This window comes from Pteronotus mesoamericanus, unplaced genomic scaffold (genome assembly GCF_021234165.1).
Source record: "Pteronotus mesoamericanus isolate MK-2021 breed Mesoamerican mustached bat unplaced genomic scaffold, CSHL_Meso_final contig_263, whole genome shotgun sequence".
Classification (NCBI taxonomy): Eukaryota; Metazoa; Chordata; class Mammalia; order Chiroptera; family Mormoopidae; genus Pteronotus; species Pteronotus mesoamericanus.
In genome coordinates, this window is record NW_026555112.1 from 7,734,692 (window position 1) to 7,762,579 (window position 27,888).

The 27,888-nt window shown below is 37.1% G+C and overlaps 2 protein-coding genes across 3 annotated transcripts in view; both read left to right on the forward strand.

Moving 5' to 3' along the window:
• Positions 1-15,420, forward strand: part of NUP37 (nucleoporin 37) — a 42,660-nt gene extending 27,240 nt beyond the window's left edge. The window contains exons 6-10 of the mRNA XM_054574468.1: positions 8,052-8,142; positions 12,690-12,871; positions 13,354-13,404; positions 14,610-14,703; positions 15,205-15,420. Coding sequence (XP_054430443.1) covers positions 8,052-8,142; positions 12,690-12,871; positions 13,354-13,404; positions 14,610-14,703; positions 15,205-15,318 — 532 coding nt within the window. The 3' untranslated portion in view covers positions 15,319-15,420. The remainder of the gene's footprint in view (positions 1-8,051; positions 8,143-12,689; positions 12,872-13,353; positions 13,405-14,609; positions 14,704-15,204) is intronic.
• A 10,976-nt stretch (positions 15,421-26,396) lies between these two features.
• Positions 26,397-27,888, forward strand: part of WASHC3 (WASH complex subunit 3) — a 39,922-nt gene continuing 38,430 nt past the window's right edge. For both annotated transcript variants that reach the window (XM_054574626.1, XM_054574625.1), the window contains exons 1-2: positions 26,397-26,542; positions 27,108-27,206. In XM_054574626.1, the coding sequence (XP_054430601.1) occupies positions 26,492-26,542; positions 27,108-27,206 (150 nt within the window). In that variant the 5' untranslated portion in view covers positions 26,397-26,491. The remainder of the gene's footprint in view (positions 26,543-27,107; positions 27,207-27,888) is intronic.

Sequence of the window (27,888 nt, forward strand, 5' to 3'; positions counted from 1 at the left end):
TTTCTTAAAAATAATAAAATGCTAATATGTCCTGGTTTGTATCACTGGTGTTTGTCTTAAGGTTTATGTTAGTTAAAGGAAAAGCCCTTTTACTCTGAATTCCTTAAAGATGAAATTATTACATATGATCTATTTGGAAACTACCATATGGTATTTTTTTTTGCAGTTGGGAGTTTAATTTTAAGGTTTATTTTTAAATGTGACAAAATTTCCCACAATTCCTATCCTTCAAAAATTTATCTGTTCAACTCATAGATACAGAGGACTGATGGTTGCCAGAGGGGAGGGGATCTGGGAGGCTGGGTGGAAAAGATGACAAGATTAAGAAGTATAAATTGGTGGTTACAAAATAGTCATAGGGATGTAAAGTACAGCATATGGGATATAGTCAATAATATTGTAATGAGTAAGTATGGTGCCAGGTGGGTACTGGAAATATCAAGGGGGGGAGTACTTTGTAAAGCGTATGATTATCTAACCACTATGCTGTACACCTGAAACTAATACAAAATAAATTTGAATGTAAACTGTAATTGAAAAATAACATTTTTTAAAAATCTGTTTATCTATGTAAGTTAAGTACGATGTTATTCTCTGGGGTGGCCTCAGGTGGTTTCTCCTCTGTGATGAGTTGTAGTTGCTGATGACTTTGTTTATAATTTCAAGAAAACAAATGAAGCAACAGCGTATAAGCTGTAAGATTTTTTAAGCTCTCCAAGGCTTCAGGAATATATACAGTGGTAGGTTATTTTTTTGGATGGTATAGTTGGTTTATTTGTGTTATATTTGAAACAGGGCACTTCTCTCACCTCCAAAACATGCACAGCCTTTGATTATCACCTGCATTTTTGACTCATTATTTTTAATTATTGAAGGGTAATATAAATTATGTAGTTGTCTCTCATTTTCACTCTTAAAATTCATCTTAATCTTAAATCAGTAAAATTTTTGGTAATCCATTTCTTTTACAATTAATTCTACTAATATATTAATTTTTTTTAGTAGTATGGAGTATTAAAAGAAGCAGAAGCAGTCTAACCTTATTTCTGAATATATTTTAACCACTGACACATACTGAAGACACTCTTTACACAATTCTTATTTTATACTATTATGCCATTTTGCTGCCTCCACCAGTAAGGCTTTTTGCCTGGCTACCAAAGTTCTTCGTAGTCTAAGTCACAGGCTGACAAAGTTTATTTACCACTCTGGCCTGCCACATCCACCGTCAAGATTTGTCCATTGAAAGCCTAGATTTATGCTTCCAGTTACATGGTCCCCCACTTCTGAACTTCTTTTGCACTTAAAATTAGATATTTTAACACTAAATTATTTTGTATTTTTTTTTTTTTACTTTTCTAATTGTTCACTTACTAAGGAAACACACCATACCTGTTGCTTTTTTTAATCATTTATAACATGATGAGTAACTAAGTGATTATTTGGAAATGCGACAGGAAAATCTTCATTTTGTTATCACAAATGTAGTGAAAAATGTTTCATGTCTATAAATGTTGGAGGCCCCTTTCCTATACCCAATAACGTTGTAAAGCACCTTTTCATCCTTATAACTACATCTCAGTATTTTGTTCTTCCTTTCATATTTAATTAATACAGTGACTCATATGATCCAGTCATGTCTTTTAGATTCTGGTTTGTATTTTTTGCTTTGCCAGTTATGCAGGGCCAAATGGATATAGAATGTCATTTAATGTCATCCATAACTTCTTTGTGTTGTCAAAAACATTTGGTAGCAGAAATTTTCTTACGCAATGAACTCCCTAGCAAAGAATGAGCTGCCAATTAAAAATAGAGAACAAATAAAAATAACAGAGTATTACCCAGGAAGTTTCCTTTTGAATTCTTAGAGGGAACATCTTTTTCTACTAATTTTCAATTTAAAAGACCCTTGAGAATATCTAGGATATCCTTAATATGCCAATACCCAACGGGGATTTTTTAATGAATTAAATGGGGCGACTACATTTAAATAATATATGATAGCAGTACTTAATGTTCTGCTGAAACGCACTAAGCCAGAAATAATTTAACAATAAACTACCAAAAGTAAACTAATTATCCTTCTTAATCTTAGATTTAGATAGCTCTTCATCCATACATTTTACAGCTAAATTTAAGAGCTGCACTTAGGACTACAAAGTTGAGAGGAGTTGGAGATGTTTGTTATAATTATAGTCAAATTGGGTCAAAACTGTCATTTTACTTGAAGAGTCATGCCCTTTGATTCAATCTATATTATTGGTTCCTTCATATATCAGCAGATTAACCTTACCTCAAAAGCTTTTACTTTGAATTTCCCTTGCAAACATTTAAGTGTGTGTGTGTGTGTGTGTGTGTGTGTGTGTGTGTGTGTCTGTCTGTCTGTCTGTCTTTCATGTAGCTCTGGATTTTTGATCAAGGTAATTTAACTTGATAATGTTATGTTTTTATACTTTTATAAATGGTCTGTTATCTTTCCATGTTTGATTATGTGTGTTAAGACGGCTATGAGCACTACGGCTTTTCTCTTTCTGTGATATACCCCTTTTCTGAAAGTTATGTTTCTGCGGTTATAATGAACTTGTAGGTAATTTTATTTATTATAAACAAATGTATTAACAAATTTGGAAATACTAAATATGAATTTCCAAATATATGGATTTTTCTGCATTACAGTAGATACTCTTATCTGACATGTCTAAACCTATAGTTCCTTAGATAAGCAAAAAGTCAGTAAACTCATGAAAGCACTTTAAAGGAATGTCTAACTACCTTATTTTCATATACAACATACATGTGAAAATTTGGCAACTTGCCATTTGCAAACCTTTTGACACGATGCCAAGGCTGTCTTTTTTTCTTAAGTTATGAGTCCACTGATTAGTGTTGGAGACCTTTTTTTGCATGAACCACACCCATAAAACAGTGTCTACAATGAAAAAGCTTGCTAAGCAGTCTTTTGTAAATTTAGTTGCCATCAATGTAGTTCCATTTAAACAGCTTTTTCACTTCCAGCCAAGATGGAGGCATAGGTAGATACACTTTGCCTCCTCACAAAACCAAAAGAAGGACAACACCAAATTTAAAAACAAAATATAACCAGACTACCAGAAAATCAAACTGTATGGAAATCTGACAACCAAGGAGCTAAAGAAGAAATATTCATCCAGACCCGTAGGAGAGGTAGAGGTGGGTAGCCGGGGCAAAAGGACACGCAGCAAGGTGGCGGCTGGCAGTCCAGGTGGTCCCACATTTGCATGTGGATAAACCAAAAGGAACAGCTGGGGAGTGAGAGACTGAGCAATCCAGGGTTCCAGCTCATGAAAAGAAAGCCTCGAAACCTATGGCTGAAAAAAGCGGTGGGGGTTGCGACAGCGGGAGAAACTTGTAGCCTCACAGGAGAGTCCTTTGGAGAGACTCAACATGCACAAACCCACCCATCCAGGAATCAGCACCAGAAGGGCCCAGTTAGTGGAGGAAGTGACTGAACACCAGCAGGGAGCCAAGCAAGCAACATTGTTCCCTTTCGGACCCCTCCTCCACATACAGCATCACAAAACAGTGACCTGGGTTGCCCTGCCCTGGCGAATACCTAAGGCTCTGCCCCTTCCAATGTAACAGGTGCTCTGAGACAAAGAAATATGGCCCAAAGGAAAGAACAGATCAAAGCTCCAAAAATAGAACTAAGCAATGAAGAGATAGCCAACCTGTCAGATGCACAGTTCAAAACAGTGGCAATCAGTATGCTCATAGAAATGGCTGAGTATGGTCGCAAAATGGGGGAAAAAAATGAAGACTATGCAAAGTGAAATAAAGGAAAATTTACAGGAAACCAACAGTGAAGGGAAGGAAACCGGGACTCAAATCCACGATTGGGAGCGGAAGGAAGAGATAAACATTCAACCAGGACAGAATGAAGAAACAAGAATTCAAAAAAATGAGGAGAGACTTAGGTACCTCTGGCACAACTTTAAAATATTCCAACATCCGAATCATAGGGGTGCCAGAAGGAGAAGAGGAAGAGCAAGAAATTGAAAACTTGAAAAAACGATGAGGGAGAACTTTCCCAATCTGGCCAAGGAAATAGACTTCCAGGAGATTCAGGAAGCTTAGAGAGTCCCAAAGAAGCTGGAACCAAGAAATCACACATCAAGGCACATCATAATTACCTTACCCAAGATTAAAGATAAAGAGAGAATCTTAAAAGCAGCAAGAGAAAAGGAGACAACTACCTACAAAGGAGTTTCCATAAGACTCAACTGATTTCTTTCTCAAACCTTGCAGGCAAGAAGGGGCTGGAAAGAAGTATTCAAAGTCATGAAAGCCATGGACCTACATCCAAGCTTACTCTATCCAGCAAAGCTACCATTTAGAATGGAAGGACAGAAAAAGGGCATCCCAGATAAGCTAAAGTTAAAGGAGTTCATCATCACCAAGCCCATATTACATGAAATGTTAAAGAGACCTATCTAAGAAAAAGGTGAAGATCAGAAACTATGAACAGTAAAATGATAACAAACAACTATCAACAATGGAACCTAAATTTAAAAAAAAAAAAAACTAAGCAAACAACTAGAACAAGGACAGAATCAGAAATTAAGATGGCGGGGGTAGGTGCAGGGAGAATGGAGTAAAGGTACAGGGAATAAGAAGCATAGTGGTACAAAATAGAGAGGGGGAAGTTAAGAATAGTATAGGAAATAGAGAAGCCAAAGAACTTAACATGTACGACTCATGGACATGAACTAAGGGGGCTGGGAATGCTGGTGGGATGGGAATGCAGGGCAGAGGGGAGTAAAAGAGAAAAAAAAGCGACAGCTGTAATAGCATTATCAATAAAATATATTAATAAATAAACAAATAAACAGCTTTTTCAGCCCTGGCCAGGTAGCTCTTGGTTGGAGCATCATCCCGTACACCAAAAGGTTGTGGGTTGGAATTCTGGTCAGGGCATATACCTATGTTGCAGACTTGATCCCAGGTTGGAGCACATACAGGAGGCAACTGATCAATGTTTCTCTCTCACATCGATGTTTCTTTCTCTCTCTCTCTCCCTCTCTCCCCCCACTTTTCCTTCCTTCCTTCCTCCCTAAAATCAATATACATATCTTTGGGTGAAGATTTTAAAAAGTTAAACAACCATTTCACATCCATATAATATTATTTAATTACATTAATAAGCATGGATTTACATCACTTACAAACAGCGGTTTGCCAGCAAAGAACCCATATTCCCTCTTGGTAAACCTACAAAATGCATGTGTAAGAATATTAGAAAATGGCCTTCTTTTTCTTACCAGTTCTACCGAGGGACAAAAGAAGAATGTCAGGAGTTAAATTAAGAGAGTCTCTACTATGGAAATTGTGTTCAGTATATTTTAATGCTGATGCAAATTTATCCACACATATAGATACATTAAAATAACATAAAATGCAAGAAAAAAATGGATGATTTGAGAAATGTACCTTACAAATAAGACCAACTAAAAAGCTATACCTTTTACCAGTCGGGCAAATGATTGTTTTAAGATTGTTTTTTATCAGAAAATATCTTAAAGTTTAAACTGTTTTTAATCAGTAATTTAAATATGAAAGGGGAAAAAATGAGGTACAATCAATTTGGAAACCTATTTGACAATACCTGCTAAAGATGAACGTATTTGAAAGCTACTCTCCAGCAATTCCACACCTAAGTATATACCCAGGAGGTAAATGGGTATCTGTGTGTGTGTGTGTGTAAGAGGGGGTGTGGTTGTCTATTCACTACAAGGTGTGCAAGAAGGTTCATCAAAGCATTGTAGGCAATGACCCCAAATTGGAAAGAACTTAAATGTTTATCAACAGTAGTATGGATAAATACATTGCAGTTTACTTAACTAATGGAGTACTGCGTACAGCAATGAGAATGAACAAAATACGGCAACATGCAGCAATGTTGTTAAATCTCACAAAGCCTAATGATGAGTGAAAGATAACCAGACCAAGAAAGTATGTACCGTAGGATTCTATCTTTATGGTCTTAGAAACAGGCATAAGTAAGCTACAGTGTTAGATGTCAGAATAGCGGGTCCCTTTTGTTAGAGGGCAAGAAAGTATGACTGGAAGGAAGCACAAGACAACTTTTGGAGTTATGGTAATACTGTTTCTTAAATTGGGTACTGTTCTCTTTGAGTGTTATGCTTAAGATTTGTATATTTTTATTATATATGCTGTACTGTAAAAAATTATTTAATAAAAGATGTGACTGATAGAACGAGTATTAACTAGATGAGCTGTGTACTAAAGACACAGAAAAATGAGTTGAACTCCACAAAAAGGTTTGAGAAGAGCTTAATTATGGAATTTATCAAAAAAGGAAATAGGGCTTAACATCTTAAAGTGTACCACCTGTAGCCAATTTAGTTATCAACTCATTTCAGACTGATTTGTTGTATTTTGCATTCTTGGTACTTGGATTATGCAACCGGTGAGAATTATTTAACAAGCATATAATTATAAACCATAAATCATTTTATCCTAGTCCTGTAAAGTAATCTGGATCACCCTCCTCATTTTAAGTTGGTTTTTATTTTAAAAGTATCAGGTTCTATTCAGGATAAAACACTGTGGAACAAAAATGGTTCATTGGACAGGAGTACACTTCATTAATTGACCTGTTTTTATAGAATATCTGTATTAATATTTTCTACCTCTTTGGTTTCCTTCATTCGAAAGGAAAAAATATGAAAGTACTCTGGTATGTATTTATTCAATTTATATAATTGCAAACGAAAATCAAGTACATATTAGAATAAGATCAAAAGAATGGAGCCTTTCAACCATTCCCTCATGGGACTCACTAAATTTGAAAGACAAATTCCTACTATTTAAATCATGGTAAAATACATGCTAGCCCAGCCCTTTATTATACAAAAGGCAATGGAGAAGAAAGAAATATTCAATTGACCTAATTAATTTTCTTCTTCATTGTGGGACGTAAAATACAATTGCGTAAACTGTTGGTAAATGTGATTTACCTCTTCAATCAAATTGTAATTCTCTCCCTTGTGTAGTACATGCAGATAAAAAGTGTTGATTTGGCAAGAGAAAAGTATGCTTCTAAATTATCAAATTAAGTAAATAATCATTTTGCAAAACATTTATGTTTGTATGTTACTATAATATTTCAAGATTGGAGACTCTATAATTTCTCCAAGGAAGGAAAAATATTTGCAATACACTGCTTTGGTACAAAATAGTAGCATTGTTCAATAATTATGTCTAGTTTCATTGAAATAAATTTTTGCCTAGACTAAAAAGATACGAGGTCTGTCCAGAAAGTATCCAGCCATGCACTATGAACTATAGAGACATCTATCAAAAAACATACAGGATGCAAGAAACATTGTACGTAGGAGGACAATGACACCTCAGTCCCCTTCAAAGTAGGCACGTTGTAACCTCACACAGTTCTCCCAATTGCCATCAGCTGCCCCATTGTATTTTCCTTAATCTCATCAAAAGTCAGAAGTCGCAGGGCGCCAAATGTGAGCTCTGGACAGGCTGAGTCGCCTGGGTGATTTGATGTTTTGCCAAAAATTTCTGCATGAGATGTGATGAGTAAGCAGGTGCGTTGTCATGATTAAGCTGCCAATCACCAGTTGCCCACAGCTGCGACCTTCCGAATCATTCAAATAGTTTCTGTGAAGGAATGTTCAAGCTTAATGCAAAATTTGATGCAGATTCATTGATCTACTCAGTCATTTTGAATGTGATGGCCACACAGTACACATGCTCAATGGCATCTACCGTCCCCACTGACTAGTACAGTGTGAAGTCATACAGTGTGACTAGTACAGTATATAGTCCATCATTCAGTATGGCAAAAGTTAAATTGTTCATACTACTTTCACAATTTCTAAAATAATAATAATTTTTAAAAAATGTACTTTAAATACAAATGTCTACCTTAAAATCTTTAGTTATAGCTTTGAATAAATTTATGGAAATTTTATTTTTTTAGTAGTGATATATCAAAAATATTTAAAATTATATTTCTTTTCTTTTCTTAGGATTTGGAACTTGGAAGGAATGCAGACATCTCATTTTGTTCTTAATTCCCCTGGAATGAGTGTGTGCTGGCATCCTGAGGAAACTTTTAAGGTTATTGTTTATAACTTAGCTTTCTTTATGAAGCTGAAAGGATACACATGTGTAATACATGCCATATGTATAGGAGAAAAACCAATGACTTTTTTCCACCTCAGAGATTCTAATTGTTGCAAATGCATTTACTGTAGAAACTGTACCTTGAAAGTTCTATATAATTTTTGACAACCATTATCTGTAAATGACATTTACTCAGAGTATACTTCTCGCTCTTTGGTAAATTACAGCCTAAAAACTGATGCCCAGACTATCTAGTAGAAATATTTCTCTTTTTTTATGAATATATATTCTTTAATTTTTGGAAAATGGTATTTTCAGGAAGCTAAACTATAGGATACAACTAAACAATATATATATCATTACATTTATTGATATCATTTCGTCATTTCTAGTAATAGTTGAGTTTTATTGTTTTAATTTTTTCTTTTCAAAATTAATAGTAAGGAAATTTTCAAACTTACGAAGTTGTATAGCAGTATTTCTTTAAAAAAAAAAAGTTAAACTCTTGCTCATGAGCCATGGTGTATAAACAGAAAGCATCAATGGCATAAGGGCAAATTTGACCTAACTACAGTCATATTCAGTTCCTGTTCAAAGTAGAGCTTTCTAAATTCTAAAAATATCACTTGGCCTTAACCCTTATTTCATTGAGAAGATGGGAGCCATTCAACAAGAGTTCTCTCATTTGCCAGTATCTTTCCTTGGGCATCACTTTATTTTATCTTTTCCTAGGATTGTTCATCTTCTTAAAGTTTATCCTTCAGTTGTTTAGAGCTGATTCTAGTTCTAAACACCCTGCATTCATAGCTCTCTAATGTATTTTCTCTTCATTGACCCTTTCCTCATACTTGCATCAAATGATAGGCTTGGTTGGTCATAACAAATACGTAATACATATGTTTGGCCCTTTGTAACATTTCATGTATGTTAGCAGCTCATTTAATCCTCATGGCAACCTTATGAGATAGGTATTGTGATGAGAGCTAGAGAAATCAAAGCTCACAGATGTTAAGTAGCTTGGCCAAGGTCACACAGCTACTAACTGGAAGAACTGGTATTTGAACCCAAGCAGCCTGCTCTATAGTTCCTACTCTTAACCATTACAATTTTCTGTCTCCGCATTTGATTTCAGTCTGTCTACTTCACACATTTTATTTCTAAATGTCTGAACCCTTAACTTCAATTCCCCTTTCCCCATTTTTTTTGTCTAGTTCTATAATCTCATTCAGTCTCCACTACTCTCTTAGAAGTCATCAGTGATGTTTTTAACAAATCCAGCGAGCTTCCCTTTCTGAATCTCAAGGCAGCTTTTCACACTGTTACTGACTTATGTCCTGAAACCCACTCACTTATCTTTAAGCTTCATTATTCTAATTCTCTTGAGCATGTTTCCATGTATCTTCCCTTTTTCTTTCTCCTCTGCCAGTTCTTCTTTCACCCTGTATTTGTGAGTTGTCGCAAGGGTTAGTTCTCATGAACGCTGTACCTTTAATTGTAATTGAGGCTAAAGGAATGAATAAAGTCCTAGCCCTTAAGTTACACAGTGACTTAGAGGAAGAAAAATATTTAAATATAGCAACACAGATTTTAAGTTTTGGAATAAAAAAAAAATCTAGTAAGTGCAATGATAACATAAGGATTAATCAGATCTGCTCACAGCCTCCGCAGAGGAGGTAATCCTGAGCTCAGATGCAGCAGACTATGGAAATGTGTTCTCTGAGCCCTGGGATTCCATGAACACTTATTTCAGGCCTGTTGGATCTTTCATCAGTCGAATTATGCTCTGTGTGCATGAGTGAAATTTTTTAATTTATTCACTTTACATATGTAGGAGTTATTTCTATGTATAACTTCTGAATCCAGGTCCTAAATTTTATACCTAGATTTCTCCCTGGTAGGAGTGAGTCTCCTTGAAAGATAATCAGTGATTCTACCAAAATGCTCATATCACCATTTTCAAATAAAATAGGCTACTTTAAAAAAAAACTGTGACCTAGATGACAAATGAGAATGTTTATTACCTCTATCCCAAAACATATTTTAATGCTTAATTTATGATTATTTCAGATCCATTTTTTCTATATGCTTTAAAGTTAATTTCTGTTTTTCTTCTATATGGGCAAAAGTAGGTTTACAGCTGCTCATATGGAAAATAACAATAATTAATAATAATGCAATAATGAACTCTGTGTTTTGTGTACTCTGAACTGTAAACCTATGTTTGCCCACCCCTGTATAGCATTAAAATTCCACCCACCCATCTCTTTTTAACTGTTTCCATGACTTCAGAATGTTTGGAAGCTCCTTCTCTAAATCAGTAATAAATATCCATAAATTACTTTTGATATCTTTCTTCTCTATCACACAAACATTTTAGGTCTGTTAATTTTTCCTTCATGTCACTAGAATACATTCCTCTGGCATTAAAGTGCATTCTTCACCTTTCTGTTCTCACAAGTACCTCTTGCTAAGCCTTAGCTTGTTTCTAAAGTCTTTGGCTCTCCACTGTTGATTCTTCTTGCCTCCTATAGTTAGACTAATCTTAAAATACCAGTGTCGCACATCACGACTAAATTCAAAAACCTAAAATATAGGAAGATGACACAGAAGTGGTTGAGTATGGACTCTTGAGGTAGCTGCCTGGCGTCAAGCTCCAGTTCACCACTTACTAGCTCTGTGACCTCTGCAAAGTTACGAAAGTTCTCTCAATCACTGCTTTCACTTTCTCATCTCGTAAAATGGAAGGAAGCTCATGAAGATGAATGAGTGAACATTTCTCAAATCTTTAAAAGAACCTGTCACATAATAAGCAATCAATTTTAGCTGCCTGTCATTGTTGATGTTCTCATTACTACTAATATGATCTAGTGGTTCTCAGTGTTCTGTTTCACCAGAATTTGTGTTCTGTTATGCTTGGTCTTGATGAAAACGAGGCAGCTAAAGAAGAAAGAGACAGGTCTGTGATTACCTATCTCATAGAATTCTTATGAAAATCCTATGAGATATAAAAGAGTCATGTACTCTGGAAAACACAAAGCACATGCAGGCATTTAAAAGATACAAAAATCAAAAGACCTCCAGAAACTAAGCATTTAAAGTCAATAAACCACAGTTGGAGCTTGGATTTCAGGAGGCAGTGATAGAGAACCAGGAGTTTAGGATGTCATGGGATTAGAGAATTGGGACTGAGGACCTTTCAGTTTCTGACCTTAAGAGAAAAGAGGTTAGAGAGCCACTAAATGAAATGAGGCGTAACGATCAACAGTTGTTGAATGCTTTCTCAGTGCCAGGAACTGTGCTGAGTACTTCACATGTGTTCTCTCATGTAATTATCACAAAACACTCTGAAGTTGGTAATAGTATCCTATCCATTATGCAGATAAGAAAACTGAAACACCAACAGGTTTTTAAATAATTTCCACAAGATCACACAGATTTGACCTCAGTCTGGTTTTGTACTAGTTAAGGTACTTCACCCATGAAATTCAGTGTGTATTATTGTTTATGGTTCTGAGAAGTCCTAACGGAAAAAACTCCCCATAACATTTGCAAATCCAGCAGTTTCCAAGCTTAACTTTTCAAATCTGTCTGTTCTAACAACAACAAAATTCTGTTATCACAATCGAGCACGGTTTTAGAAATAGTAAATAACAAAAAAAAAAATTGTTTTTTTGCTAGAGCTGTTTTCACTCTGACTTCAACCTGTAATAATAGCTCGTGTGTTTTGAGTACCTGCTCCGTGCCAAAACAGTTCTAAATGAAATGTATTAATTCATAACACCTAATAATTATTTTGTGCATTTGATAAAGTATTTCTTAAATAAGGAGAGGGAAAGAGAAAAGAAACTGATTAATTTATTGGAAGTCTTAAATCAGTATTTTAAAGTGAAGGGAATATGGAAGTAATAGCAACTACTATTGATTGAGTGGCTGCTATGTGTCAAGGATTGTACTGGATGCTTTAAGTACATTACTCATTGAATCACCACAGCAATGCTGTAGCTCTTCTCATCCTCACATACCCGCTTTAGAAATGAGGAGGCCTCCAGTCAAGCCTTATAACTTGGCCAGGTCATTCACCTTTTAAATGGAGGAGATAGTCTTGCTCACTTGGCCTGTCTCTGCTCTTTAACTGGGCCATGCTGCCTTCCATTCTGGAAATAAACTTATGATGCATAACAATATGTAACATGTAGATAGAGCTCTTTTGCTGGACACACACTGCTCTATCCTTTCTAGACAATATAACCTAAGGGTAACTTTCCCCAGAATGAATGCTTAGACTGACTTATTTCTGAGGACCATGCATAATTTAAAACTGTACCAAATTTTCTTGAGTCTTTCTTTTGCCAATTTTCTGTAAGGTTCTTTTTATATATTTGATAAAAAGTTTTACATAATCTTTTTTACTTCCTCTGCATTTGATCTTCCATTTATAATGTATGCAAATGTTTAAACTTTACTATGTAAATTGGATCTCTGCTACTTCTCAAATTAGGTGAATTAGGTGGTTGAAGTTTCTTTATTTTTCTGTCTTACAGCTGATGGTTGCAGAGAAGAATGGAACAATCCGATTTTATGATCTTACGGCCCAACAGGCTATTTTATCTCTTGAATCAGAACAGATGCCCTTAATGTCAGCACACTGGTGCTTAAAAAACACCTTCAAAGTTGGAGCTGTTGCAGGAAATGACTGGTTAATTTGGGATATTACTCGATCCAGGTACTTTCATAGTACATTTATTGCTTACCAAACATCAGTCACTGTTGAATGACTCATTGAGCCACTCTTGTATACTGGGCCCTCACTGTAGGGCAAAGCAAGCTTCTCCTGTAGAAGGGCCAGAGCTATGGTTTTTATATAACAGAGATGGGTATCTGTGCTTTGCAGCTTTACTTTGAGTATAACCCAGAAAGAGCAATGCAGAGGAAGTCTTTGATCTGAGCAGTGTTTACTAATGTTAAAAAAAAGAAGAAAAACACTGACCCTGTTAAATGATCATGTTTTATAGTGGTTCTCCATCATGCTTGTGTCTTTATCATATTTCATCTGTTTTAATCCAGTGCTTATTTGGAATTTTTGTCACAGTTTATGTATATTGGATATTGTGTCCTTTAAAAAGAAAATACCTTTTAAACCTTAATTTAAGTTCTTCTACTTGAGATTAGCACACAATTCCTAAAATCCAAAATATTATCTTTTAGTTACCCTCAAGTTAAGAGACCTGCCCACATGGATCGAGCCTGCGTTTTTAGGTAATGTTGGAGTTGCAACTTGATATTTTAAGTCTGGTTACTTTGTTCATGCTGTGCCACCACCTGGAATACTTTCCCAAACCTCTTCTTTGCTCTGGGATTTTGTTTGTTTGAATGTTTGGGAGTTGTCTTTTTTTCTCTGATATTTTTATAAATAGCTATTTTGCTTCCCTACGTTTTTGCTTTTGTCTTTTGGCTTAGGCAAGGGAGTGATTTGTTTTTCAATGGTTTTTTAAAAACACAAAATATGTTGCCACTGTATGAATACCACCCCCACAATCTGGAGCATATGCTTTCTTATTGCTGTCCTGATCAAGATATAAAATGTAGGTGGACCCATATTTATACATATAAACTTTTTTGTGCTAAGTGAGAACATGCTAGATATTATATTCCTGCAACTTGTTCTTTTTTTCGCTTAAATTAACATACCTGTCTACCTTGTTTTTCATTCATTTTTGCATAATATTCCATTGTACAGTATAGTCTGAGGGTGCTTTCAGCTTCACATAACAGGAAAACTTACTAATAGAGACGAAAACCAGTAGAACATTTATTATATGCTATAATACCTCAAACCTAATATTATATTCAATTAAATGTAAGAATGCCATAGAATGTCAGATGCGTCCTGATTTCAGAGATGTGAGCAAATATACATTTTAAAATCAATGAACTGTGGCACTCAACAAGAGGTCTGGAGGAGGCAGTCTCAGGGATGGTTTAGTAGCTCCCCAGTGTCATCAAGGGCTCAGACCTTGCCCTCTGCCATGGTCAGTGGCGAGGCTTTGGGCTTGTTGCTTCACAGTGACAAGATGACTTCCAGCGCTCCAGGCATCATAGCCTCATCCCACAGTAAATGTGTTTTCTTAGCGTAGTGTACTGTGAGATATTTCATATCTGATGGCTTGTTTGTATATCCTACCCTGCTGTCAACCCTTTGGTTATAAAAAAGGAACTGCTAAGCTTGGGTAACTTTGGAACTTAACTAAGTGGCACGCAATAAGCACTCAATAAATAGTCACAGAATGAAAAAATATAGTTAACTTCCCTGGAATTCCCAGTCCAACTTTAAAGCCATATTAACAAATTTAGGGTTAGAAAAGTATTGTTTTGTGCAAAAAAAAAAAAAAGGTAACCTGTTTCAGAAAAGTTTGCAGTTATCTGTAAGATACTATACTTATTTTTACCCATTTTTTTTGTAGGTGGTCCACAATTAACGAATACTTGTTTGCAACTACTGGTTATCCTGGCAAAATGGCAAGCCAGTTCCAAATCCATCATTTAGGACACCCTCAGGTAACAGGGAGATGTTTTGTGGCATATGTTTTTAAATTTGTATTTTTTACTTTTCTGCTGATAGCCCCCAAAGTTGTAATGTGTAACTAGAGATATTTATGAATTTCTGTTACTTGATCAAATTGGAAAGAGAAGGCATTTTTCGATGTTTATATCACCAGTGGCAATAGACTTTTTGTCAATACTCATATAAGAAACATTTTATTTCTCCTGTTGTATTTTCTCCTTCACTTAAATATAATAATTTTGCTTGCTTGGTTCATTTAGGCTGCAAAAATATTTGAGTCTGGGCTGCAGCAATTATTCATGGATTATTTGTATCCTTCACTCCAGCCAGCTGCAAACAAATAATGCATATTTTACCTATGAGGGAGCATATTTTCTAATTCCACCATAAATAAAGACAGTGTATTAACGCCTTTTTTTATTTTTGAAGGGTAGTTTTTGTTTATTAACTTTGGTGATTTATTGAGTGTCTTTAATTTTTTACTTATTTTATAGCCCATCCTCATTGGTTCTGTAGCTGTTGGATCCGGCCTTTCCTGGCATAGAACTCTCCCACTATGTGTAGTTGGAGGAGACCATAAGCTGTCGTTTTGGGTAACTGAAATGTAAAATAAATTTTCTGTCTAGTTTAGATCCGTAAGTTTTGTATTTTTAGCATATATTCTGGAGAATTCCATATTTTTATATCAAATACACTATAAGCTCTAGACGTGTCCCAGTTGTTTTTGTTAAATAAAATGTTGATGGTTTGAAAAGTTATTTTTCTACTTTGTTTAAATGTGCATATGTGTGTGTATGTACGTTTTTTAATTGTCTTTTAAGACTATAATTGACTCAGCAGCTCCAGAAAAGAGATGACTAGGGAAACATAATGCTCTTGATTTTATCACAGGATTATCCAAAGTATATCCTGTCCTCTGTGCTTTAAATATATGCTGTTTTCTTAATTCTCAGGGATGAATATTTACCAAAGAATGAAAAGGCCTTTTAGTGTTACTCTGGAAGTTGTTGAATGTGTGTGTGTGTGTGTGTGCGCATTTTTTTAACAAATCTATTACATGCAGGGATTTTAGAACTTTTTCAGGAATTATTAAAGGTTATTCAATTTAATATAAAGAAATTTTTAATTTCTTAAAAATGACTGATTATTTTACTCAACCCTATTTACTACATGCAAATTACTTTTGACTATACTTCTCCACATTCTTAAAACACCTGGTTTATGGGATAAAGCTTAACTTGAAAATGACTTATCATGTAATACCTTTTAACAGCCTTTGCCTTTTATGAATTTTCTCCATTCTTATCAAGAAATTTAAATGTTTTTGAGATGACATCTAGTGGCAAAAGAACTGTATTCACCATCTCAAAGCTCATTGAAATCAATATTATATAAGGCAGTTACCATGTTTTTGTGACATGTGATATAATCAGAAGAGTGGAAGTTTAGGGTTCTGCTTGTCAGGTAGAGAATTAAATAAATTCTTACAAACTCTGCATACTTGTGGGTTAATGCCCTCACCAAAGCTGCATTTCCTCCTCTAAAATAGAGATAGTAATCAGGGTCTCATGGAGTTACTCTGAGAATCAAGTAAAGGTGAATAAAAATACCTAACAAGTGTCTGCCACACAGTGCAGGGATTTTTAGGTATTAAGTTACATTACAGGAATATATAGTTCTCATTTTTGAGGAATTGGAATTTTATTCTAATTAATAATGCAAATAAATATTTTTACTCAAGTTCTATATTCATAAGATGTCTTATAATAAGTATCTTACAAAATCAAGAAAATTATCTTGAAGATATAGGGAAATGTTACAGGTATTTAAAAAATTTTAGTAAAGTTTTATAATCATTTATGTTTGGTATCAGCTGTTATATGCCCTAAAGTACAAATGAAAAATTATATAGCACAGCAATTTCCATATCAATTATTTGATACAATAAAATATTACTACCAAATAATAAGAAATTGTTTCATTTACCCCTTCCTAAGCGGACTTTGAACTTAAAAAGGCACAGGGCAGAGAATTTTGACCTAATTCCCAGCAACAGTCTCTGTGATGGGACAGAGAGCGCATGGGACAGAGAGCCCATGGGACAGAGAGCCCTAGCCTCAGGATACGCCAAAGAATCTGTAAGAATTTGTCATTTCAGGATATATTTCAAAAATAAGGGACACATCTTGAAATGACAACTTTGGCCAATCTATTTGAAAATTGCCTTATACTTAGAAAAGTTGACTTAGGAATTCTGTGGGTTGTATTCAGGGATGGAGATTGGAGATATGAGTATGTTGGGCTTAGTTATCTAGGGTATGGATTATCCAGCATAAGAGTTTACCTAAATATAAAAGTTTTCTGATGAAATCACCCAGTTGGACAGCTCACTGTGAGAGGAAAAATAACTCATGGTGGTCGTTTAATAGACATAGTATGCCAAAGAGAGGTAGGCAGTGTTCCATTTGTAAACTAACACAGTGACTCTGAGGTAAGACATTCTTAAGAAATGAGAAAAATATCTTTACCTCTTAGTTTCAGAAATGGTATACATTGTATCCGAGTAAGCATTGACATCTGTAACCTCTATTGACATATGTAACATCTGTAACATACAGGCTCTGCAACAATTTTCCAATTTCTACTTTGTTGTAAAACTTTAGTATATTCAGTTTCTTTAAATGGTGTAATGATATTCCTTTTCCTTAGTATTGTTCTCAGCAAACTACATTTAAGTTAGACTAGGTCAGTAAGAAATGTTTGATTGGCAATTAGTTATTGTTCATCACATCTTCCTGATAAATAACATGAGATCTGTATGTGTGTGTGTGTCCCAGTAAGTTTTAGTTTTTCCATGTTTATAAATATGTCTGAGATGGTTTCTCTTTTGTTGAAATTAAGTTTTCCTCAGGATTGCTTCACTCACAAACATTGTGAAAAGAATAAGTTGTACTTATGTTCTAAAACTTGTATTATTTAGGACTGTTGAAACAAAAGTCAGGATATCACAAATCTGCAAGATGTCAGAACTAAATCCTACTTTTTCAAAATGATGGGATCATAAGTCCCATTTTATTTTTATGACTGGGCTTGTACATTGCGAATATTTCGCTGTCTGTCCCAGGCCAAAACACAAAATCGCACACCCATGCACTCCAATTTGTTTCTTACTTTGGTAATTTGTGACTACATATTGACACTGACTTAGAAATGTTCCTGTTGCTGTTTTAAATCTCATGTCAGTGGAGAAGAAATTGAAATCTGGTTTGCACATTTGTGTCTGGTTTTTTGTAATTGTCCAAAATCTGACATTATCCCAGAAATGCTGATTGGGAAGTTATGAGACAGTACTGTGCCCAGGACTAATTTCTGAGGAGAGAAAAAGTATGTATTTGCTCCAGATTATTCCCCATGTTTTTCTGTAGCTCAAAAAGTTAAACTCAGTTTAATCCAACTTTATGCCATACCAGTAATAGCCTTAGTTCTGAACCCAAATAAAATTTTCGAAGTAAAAGTTACCATTATGATGGTCCATTTCCACATATTCCTCATGAGAAGCTGGTCAAGTCCTCAGAAACAACATTTTCTTCCAGTGTATTGTTTGCAAGTTGTCAGTATGCTCAGTAACAGGGACAAGAGAGAACACTCTGTTTCTTTAATCTAACACCTTGCTGATTTAAAAATATTTATTTTAACAGGCATTGGAAAAAGTTTTCAAAATAGCTAACATGCGTTTCTAATTATACATTTAAAGAAATATGCCCTTTAAAACATAGGTCCTTTTGTTGTTATAATTAACATGACTTTAAAATGTATAGCAACCACCCTGGCTCGTGTGGCTCAGTGGACTGAGTGCTGCTCTGTGAACCAAGAGGTCACTGGTTCGATTCCTGGTCAGGGCACATGCCTGGGTTGTGGGCCAAGTCCCCCAGTTGGGGGTGTGTGAGAGGCAACCAATCTATGTATCTCTTGCACATAGATGTTTCTCTCCCTCAGTTTCTCCCTTCCTTCCCTCCTCTCTAAAATAAATAAAATCTTTAAAAAGAAATGTATAGCAACTATTTATTAACTAATCACAGTAACACAACAAATAATTAGGATATCAGCTTTGATGACCTTACTTCACAAAAGGAAAAATGAATACACATTGGATGACATATCCATTACTCAGACTCAATGTAACCAATTTTTTTTTGCATGCGTGGACACAGTATTCATGGGAAATACAAAAGCATTGAATCTACTTTCTGCCCTTTTCAGTGTTCTTTGAACTACCTTAGTAAAAACAATTGTGGCCCTTATGTAGGATCAGGTTTCATTTACTTGGAAATTTCCTTGGATCAGCTTATTTCTGTTTAACTTACGCCTTTGTTATAGAGCTATTTGCCTTCTCAACTAATTTTTGACAGAATACTCTACCTAGGAGCTTACAGCACTTATATAAACTTATAAAATTCATATAAACAATGGTAAGTTAAAGGGGGCGCCACCAGGTCTCTCAGCCTTTGCAAGCAATTTGAGTAGCCCAACTTATTTAAAAATATATGAAATCAGCATTTCCACCAACTGCGTTTTTAGTGCTGTATTGAGATGAGTACCTATTTCCTTCTTCTGTAATAAAATGCAGTACGTGTTGCTGGTATCTTTGCTCCTAATGGTGGTTAAACAAGAAACTTTGATCTTTTTTTATGAACACAACTGTTGTCCTGTCATTGAGTTAAATTCAGAGAAGATTAGACTCTGGCCGAAATGAAAGTTAATTTCTGCAACCATCTCAAATAAGAGCTTTCTAATATTGTTTTAGGAAGTCTCTTTTTGAGACAGTGTATAAAGGAAATGAGCCCCAGACAGCTAACCCCTGAAGTTAGCCAGAGGTAACCCCTGAAGTAAGCAACTAGTGACAAATTACACCACAGTGATAAAAGAAGATAGACTGTCTAAACAAATTAGTTCATTTTGGTTCATTTTTACTTAGACTGTAACTGTAAAAAAAATGACTTTCTTAGTTAATATTAAGTTTACACCAGACCAATATGTTATTTTTTAAAGAACTTTCTACCTGTTTTCTTAATTTAATGTTTCCTTGGCTAATTGATAGTTCCTTCATCTACTAATACTAATGAAAACTAGATATGTATTTATTACAAATAAAATCACTCAGATGTATTTTATTATAGTTATCATATAATAGCTCACTTTGGTTTCCAGCTTACAACATTTTTTTAAATTAAGATTTATATTCTCTGGAATTTTAAATACTTTGCCAAATGTTCTGTAGGGCTGGTTCTCCTGAGAGCTGGACATTGGAGCCTCAAGCTGTGTTGCGAACAGCTAATGATGCATTGCTCTCCAAAATGCCTGAACCAAGGAGAACATCTGTGTGTGTATCCCTCATTGAAATCTGTGGAGCTCTAGTAAGATTTCCCTGGCACTTGATTTTGAGCAAGTGTAGGGCCTGGTCATATATACAGCTGTATCAGAGGTCTTACCCCACAAATACTTTAACCTCCAAGCCCATGGAGCCATTCTGGAATTCTTTCATTGTTTTTGACCAGCGTTCCCCTCACCTGCCACAATAACTAAGATGTATACATGTGTGGATATAATCTTTACAAGACCCAGGGTCATTGTGTCCCACCTATTCATGGCAAATAACTGGGAGAATGTGGGATTATTGCAAGGATTTCTGAATATTATATATGTCTTCCCACTACCCAAATCCTTTTTTTCCTTTGAAGCCATTACTTCCTGGAGTCCTAAGATATACATAGACAGCTCCAAAATCAAATTTACCCACATAAATCCTAGCAGACATTGACCTCAGGTGTCCTGCCATCTGTCTCTTCCTCCCCACCCTGAATACCATCAGCAGGTACGAAGAATGAATCTGCCAAAGAACCCTTCCCTCCACTTCAGAGGGAGTGGATTTTGAAGCTCTCATTCATAAATCCTTAGAGGGTTAAAAAGTTCCCAGATATATCAAGGTGTGCCTGTCATCTTGATATCTGTTACGTGACCCCAGGTTTGGCTCAAGTTCAGATGAAAACCAGAATACTTGAATCATTCCTGCCTATGTGATATATAAAAGGCAAGACGTTCTAAGGCAGGATCTAATGCAGGAAAACTAATAGACCCCAGCCTGGAAAATAAAAGGGTATGAAGTACAATCTTTGAATTAAAAATGTGGGGTTTTAAGATGGGTTTCCCAATATAGTTCACCATTTCCATTTAATATTCCCATTTTAAATCCTCAGCAATGTGTATGTGCTCGTTCAATGAATATTCAATATCCAGCCACAATCATCTGGGGATCCTCAAAATTTTTTTCTGCTAAGGGCTTCTCATACTGGAAAATATTGTGAATCACTTTCCTAGACTGACTGGCTCACACCTCCTGGCCCATTTTTTTTAAAGGGTAATAGCAAAGGTTCTAACATGATCATTTTGGACTCTAGAAACAAGGCTACAGGACCAAATGTTGATGTTGAACTTTCAGAATAGTGTTAAGTGGTTTTATGTGGTTGTGATTCAAAAAAACCTGACCGCTTTAAGAAGTCCAGGTGCTGAGTCATTTACTGAAACAGCCAGAGGAGGTTAATTAGAAGCAGCTGATAGTGGCATCATTTGCTGCAATTTTTTTTTTTTTTAATAATGGAGAAGGTTATTCTGTGAGCAGGACAGAGTGCTATAGAGTATATTCAAAGCTAAGCAAATGCTTATGACTGAGACCTACCTCTTTATACCCCCACCAATGGGGTAGAAATCTGACTTCATGGATTTAAGATAAAATAATGTGGCTCCATAAAGATGGTAATGGTTACTTCTAAGAAGAGTGACATTTTTTTCCCTCTTCTTTACTCTGTTTTCCATGGTAAATATTTTACCTTTATAATAAATTCTTAACTTAAAAATATGTGGCTATTAACTGTCTATGATGTGCACAGCTCTATGATGTTGTAAGGGAATTTAAAGAAATGGAAACTGACCTCTGACCACAAAGAGTTTGGCGATACCACATGGTCACAAAAAGGTAAGGATACACATGTGCCAGATATTAAATGAGTGATGAAGGCAAGGAGTGGTGTAAGGATTGAAAGAAGAGATGGCATCACCTTCTAAGGCAGGAAAGTTGAGACACTTGGACTTCTTGGGGCATCAGTTCCTCTGAAGAGAGACAGGGTGGAGTGTTTCAGGGGTTACTGACACAGATTTGATGGAGAGCCTGGATGAAGAATGATTAGGTTCCCCAGCTACTCCTTCCCTTGTGATCACTTCTTGAGAAATTGAATGAGACCCTTGGCTCAGGAGAGAGGAGCCTTTCTGAATACATTACCTAAAAGTTCACATATGCAAGTGTGTTTTCTTAGGTTTTATATTTGTCCTTTAAACATCCATTCATTACAGGACCCATTATATTAACTATATTTTTTAATTTTCTGTACTCTTGAATATCTGGCATGTGTGGCCTTGTAGAGCCTGGGAGAGGGAGATTACCTCTCCCAGCTAATTCCTAAAGATAATAACACAACGTCCTTGTAAGCACGTTTTTATATGCAAACCAGCCAGCCCCTAGCCCATTATAGGTTTCCTCCTCTATCTGAAAGACTATTCCTATAAACCTTTCATAGGCTGAAATGGTGTGAAATGAAGAAGTAATTACCATTAATTTATATGGAAAAATTTTTGAGCATTCTCGGACCCAAAGTTCAATGCACACACAATGTCTTTATTTTGTTTACATTGGCCCAAATGCTTGATTATGTCCAGTTTTGTGTGACACCCTATGAGCTCTCTCAGGTCTTTCTGGTGTTTGTTTATTTTTGATACCTTAGGACATCTCCTGCTAAGGGATGCACAGAATACGTGAGATAAAGCGCAAATGGGCACAGACAGCTCGAAGCTATGGCTGGTTGATGCTGAGATGCCGAGTGTAGTTCCCCAGAGAAGGAGCTTGGCGGGGCCACTCTTGGGTGCCGGGTTGCACATTGCCTCTCTACTGGCTCCTTGCAAAACAAACAACACTATTTTCCTTTTTTGCCTTTTTCCACAAAAGCTAAAATCTTCTTTGGATTTCTTTCGGTTAGTAAAGTAGCATAACAAGAACTTCTGAAAAGCGGGGGTATCTGTAACCCCACTAGCTTATGTAACTTCATACACCAAGCGACTATGTCCCCTTGCCCTAAGTAAACCCAGAGCAAGGTACAGATAGCTAGGGACAGCCCATATGCTCCAGAGACCTCTAGAATCATTCATGCGAGCCAGTCTTCAACTGTTTGTCTGGCCCTGCCTCGCCTTGCCTTTCCCACAAAAAATTCCATTAGACTCTGGCCTAGGCCTTCATGGCTCCTGCTTCTGTCTACCTCTGAATCGAAGTCTAGTGGTGCCCTTATGTGCCCTTACGTGTGTGTGTGGCATGTGTGGCATGGCTTGCCCCCTTCTCTTGGGAAATACAAGCAATAAATTCTTGCAATGGCATTAGCCTCTCTGTGTTCTCACTTAGTCACTGGCAGACATTAAAACCCATGGGTACAACGGTTGTCAGATGGGAGGAGGGTGAGGGGAGTGGTGAAAAAGATGAAGGGATTAAGAAGTACAAGTTGGTTGGTACAGAGTAGTCCTAGGGATGTGAAGGACAACGTAGGGAATACAGTAGCCAAAGAATACATATGCATGGCCCATGGCCATGGACAAAGGCGTGGGGATTGCCTGGGGGCGGGGGCGGTTCTGAGTGGAGGGGGGACAAAGGGGGAAAAATTGGGACAACTGTAATAGCATAAACAATAAAATATAATTTAAATTAAAAAAAATAAAACCCATGGGTATAAATGCAACAGGCCTTTTCCCACGCCCCTCTTTAGGCTACCTGCTGTTTTGTTGAGCCCCCCAAACTAAATACCTTTGAATTTCTTCTCTTGAAGTAGTCAGTCAGCTTTCTAGAGATGAATCCAGTTTCCAGCCTAGAGGATATAAGCCTACAATCCAACTTTCTGAGTGAAGTTCCAAAAATCAGAACAATTAAAAAGTAGCCTGAAACAATGAGGGTAGAGGACTAGATCACTGGAGAAGAGTTGAAGGAATCGAGAGATCAGGGTGCCGGAAAGATGATCTCTACATACCCAAATCCCAAGAATTATAATAGTAGTGTTAGAAACAGTGGCAGTAAGCTCAAAACGAAGAACTTCTAGGAATGAGTAGTAGTAACCCAGGAGGCTGGAGGTGACTGCTACGAGAGATCATCTTATAACAGGTAACACACTCAGAGGTATGGGGTGCTTTTATGGAAAAAGGAGGGACAACGACCGGGAAGCAAGGAGAAGCAAAGAAAACACCTACCCCTCCTCCTGGCCTAATAATGTAGGAGTGTGGGAGAGAAAGGCAGCCCAGGCTGAATGGGATGCCATGTCCTCAAGGAACAGTCACACTTCAGTTGGAAGAGGAAAGTGATCAAAGAGGTTGAGAAATGAGGATTTTTGCTAATGACCCAATTCTCGACCCCTAGACGAAGGGTCTAGGATTTGGGGAGTGGTCAGAAAAGGTGATGTAGTAAGTCATAAGGAGCCTGAAGGATGAGGGGTGACTTGGGAGTTTGGGAGTAATTGTGAAGGTCTAAAGGCACAGAGTGGTAGTAGAGAGGAGGCGAGAAGCTGGACAGAAGCAGGCAGGTTTGCAAAAGAGCAAGTGGTAGCCCTCACTCCCACCATAGGTGGCGTGTAGGCCAGGGAAAGGGTGCTCTTGTCTGGAGCATGTTGTAGATCTCTGGGCTGCAAATGCTAGTACCTTTGTACGTGCTGTTCCTCTTTGTGAAGTGCTCCTCCCCATTTTTCACCTTGCCACCTTTCCTCTTCAAAATTCAGTTGAGACATCGGTTCCTCCAAGAAGCCAGGCCTAATCTCATCAATCTGAGCTAGGTGCTCTTATTTGGGGCAAACTTTAGCCTAGGCTTTGTCTCTTTATATCTTAGCTATTAATCTCTTTTCATTTTTCTCCCTGCCTACCCTGACTGTGAGCTACTTAATACCTGTTTGCTCACTAATTATCTGTTTACCTTAATGAAGGCAGAATTTTTGTCTGTTCTGTTTACTGCTGTATCCCAGATTCATATGACAGTGTTTGGCAGATAGCGGGGAATATCTAGGGATGCATAGCTCTTCAATGCCTGGCACCATCTTAGATCATAATAAGCCCTCAAACTGTGTATTAAAATTATTAATGATTATCCATTGAAAATCAGAGTGGCTGGTACTAACTGAGGAATCATAAGAAGATAATCCTTGTCCCAAGGAATTTATAGCCTAATAGAAAATTCCCTCCTCATGTGGAGTTTATCCAGGTCCATTTAAGGAGGAAAAAAATAAAACATAAAATACAGTCGCCTGGAATTGTCACAGTGTTTATCTTTTTTATAGTTGTGGAACTAATACAGTATTTAGAACATGGAAGGTGCTCAATAGATAAAAGTAAAAATGAAATATTCAATTATAGATATGAAGAGATAACATAGATACAATTATAGACATGAAGAGATGTGTGTTTAAATGGATTCCTATCATTCTTTACTCCTACTTCCCATTTCTACGTGTACAAATACTGTCGACTTTTCTGTTTCCACATCTATGTGCTAGCCTTTTTACAAATGTGAACCATGTCACTCTTCTCAGAATTTTTTTAATGGCTCCCATCACCTATAGGATTACATTTTTAACCTTTTGTTTCAGAATAACTGGAAGTGGGAGGGGAAATTAATTAAAATGCAGATTTCTAGACTCATTCCCACAGGTCCTGATTGGTGATCTAAGGGTAATTTCCTGGAATGTGCATTGTACTCCCAAATAATTTCCCACACTTTAGATAAATATGGACTTAGAGTATCAAATCTGGCATCAAAGGGCCTTAATGAGCTATTCTGTCTACTTCTGCCTCCTTTGCAACCATTCACCAATTCTAGGATTTTTTGCTTCAACAGAACCTAATGGTTAACCATTTCCCCAGCTTACCATACTCCCCCATAACGCTGTACCTTTGTACAAAGTTCCACCGAAATTGTCTGCCTGGCTAATTGCACTCAAGTGCCTGCTAAAAAGCTTCCTTCTCTGGTTTTCTCATCAGATTTAGGAGCACCTTTTACCTACAGTGCTAGTTCACTTTGCATCTGCGTGAGCGTGCACTCACATTTGTACGCGCTTACACAATTTTCTCAGTATTGTTTGCACGTCTGCCTAGATGCAGCACTTCCAGGCTCCACATCTGCCCTGGTAAAGTCTTTTGGAAACAAGTCTTATTTTCTTCTTCAGGACATAAAGCACGGAAGGCTTAGCGTGATTCAATCTTTGTATTCCCCACAGGGCCCAGCAGAGGATCTGGTATTTAGCAGTAAGGAAAAATATATTATCTATTTGATTAACAAATGACCTATTTGATTAACACATGAGCTATTTATATAACAGGACTAAGCAGGGATAACCTGAAACGGACGCAGTTTTTTACTTTTCCTTTTCGCCACATTTTAAAGATTTCACTGCTAGAACCGCAGCACCGCTCCCCCTTGCGCCCCTTTGTCGGACCTTACAATCTGGACCTAGAACTACCAGCCCCAGAATGCTATGCGACGGGACCGGCTCTCCAATAACCGCTGAGTGATCGGCGAGTGGAGGCGTTTCCTTCCGGCAGGAAGGCCCAAGAGGCGGGGACTTGGGGAGACAGTCAAACGTAGTTACGGAGTTGGATGGGCTACGTTGGGGAGGGATTTGTGGGTGATCCTTGGGTCCCCCGCCCGCTGAGGAGATGGATGAGGACGGGCTTCCTCTCATGGGGTCAGGCATAGACCTGACCAAGGTTTGTAAAAGGAGGAGTTGGACTTCCGGTGAAATGGGAGGAGGATGGTGAAGGGACGCCCGATTCCCAGGGAGACCCCATCTCCCATGCGCTACCCTGTCCTTGACCCCGGGCTTCTCTTCTGCCGGCCGTGGGTGGAGCGCCTCACAGTTCACCGTAAAAATGGGTCCCTCCCGAGCTGTGTAAGGGGTCAGTGTGCCTCTCCCAGCCTTCGCTTCCCGTGTCACGAATCTGCCTCTCAATGGTGACTCACCGGCGACAGGGGCCGGTAGCTTTCTCTAACACTACCTCTTTTATTCGGCCCGGAAGTTTTTTGTATGTTTATGTGCGTTGTCTTTCCCGGCAAGTTCAGACTTGTGAATCCAGAGCCCATGCTGGAACTTCTGCAACCTCCCTCACCTTCGGACCCCCAACCTGCACGGTTTAGGAAAACAAGTTAAGGGCCATTCAAAGTACTTCAAGGGACTCATATCACACTGCAAACACCCGTCGTTATTAATATCAGAGGGCTTGCACAGTGTATGTTCCTTCTGTACGAATTATGTATTTCTTTTACGTAACACAGGTGCCAGCTATTCAACAGAAAAGAACGGTGGCATTTCTAAACCAGTTTGTGGTGCACACTGTACAGTTCCTCAACCGCTTTTCTACAGTTTGTGAGGAGGTAGGTCCTGTGATATTGGTTTAATGAGCAGCCTAGAAATCACTGCACTTTTGAAGGCAGCAAAATAGTAAAATAAGAATTACAGTCTACTCCCACAACCCTGACCTCGTCCCTCGGTTATTATGTTAACAAACTTTAAATCCTCCTTGATTCTGTTCCATCAATCCTGTACCCCACCTCTGCTGAATTTTCTACAGGCCTTTGTGAAGTACTTCAGGAAGCCTTATTGTGATTAAAGAGAACAAAAGGAAGTCCAAAATATCACAGTGGAAAGCATTTTTAAATTTTCAAATGGGCTGTTTCTCTTACCGCATAGATTTACATTTCTAGGTACACATTATTTCCGTTTACCTTAAAATTATTTTGCATTCCTTGATTTAAAAAAATGGTTAAGAAGATAGCCTAGAAACAGTACTTTGGCATCAAATATCCCTATGGAAATAAAAATACTATTTGCAAATAAATGACTTGCGAACTAAGGATTAAGCACCCAATTAAGGATTAAGTGCCAGATCCAGGGATCCCTGTCTTTAAAAAATAAAGGCAAAAGGAGAATGGGGAGAAAAATGGGCTGAAATTGGATTTAAGAAAGGAGAAAGGGGTAAGATTAGGTAATTCACAGGTGAGCCAATTAAATAAACATTATTCTGTTCATTCTGCCTTGTATTTAATATAAGTATAA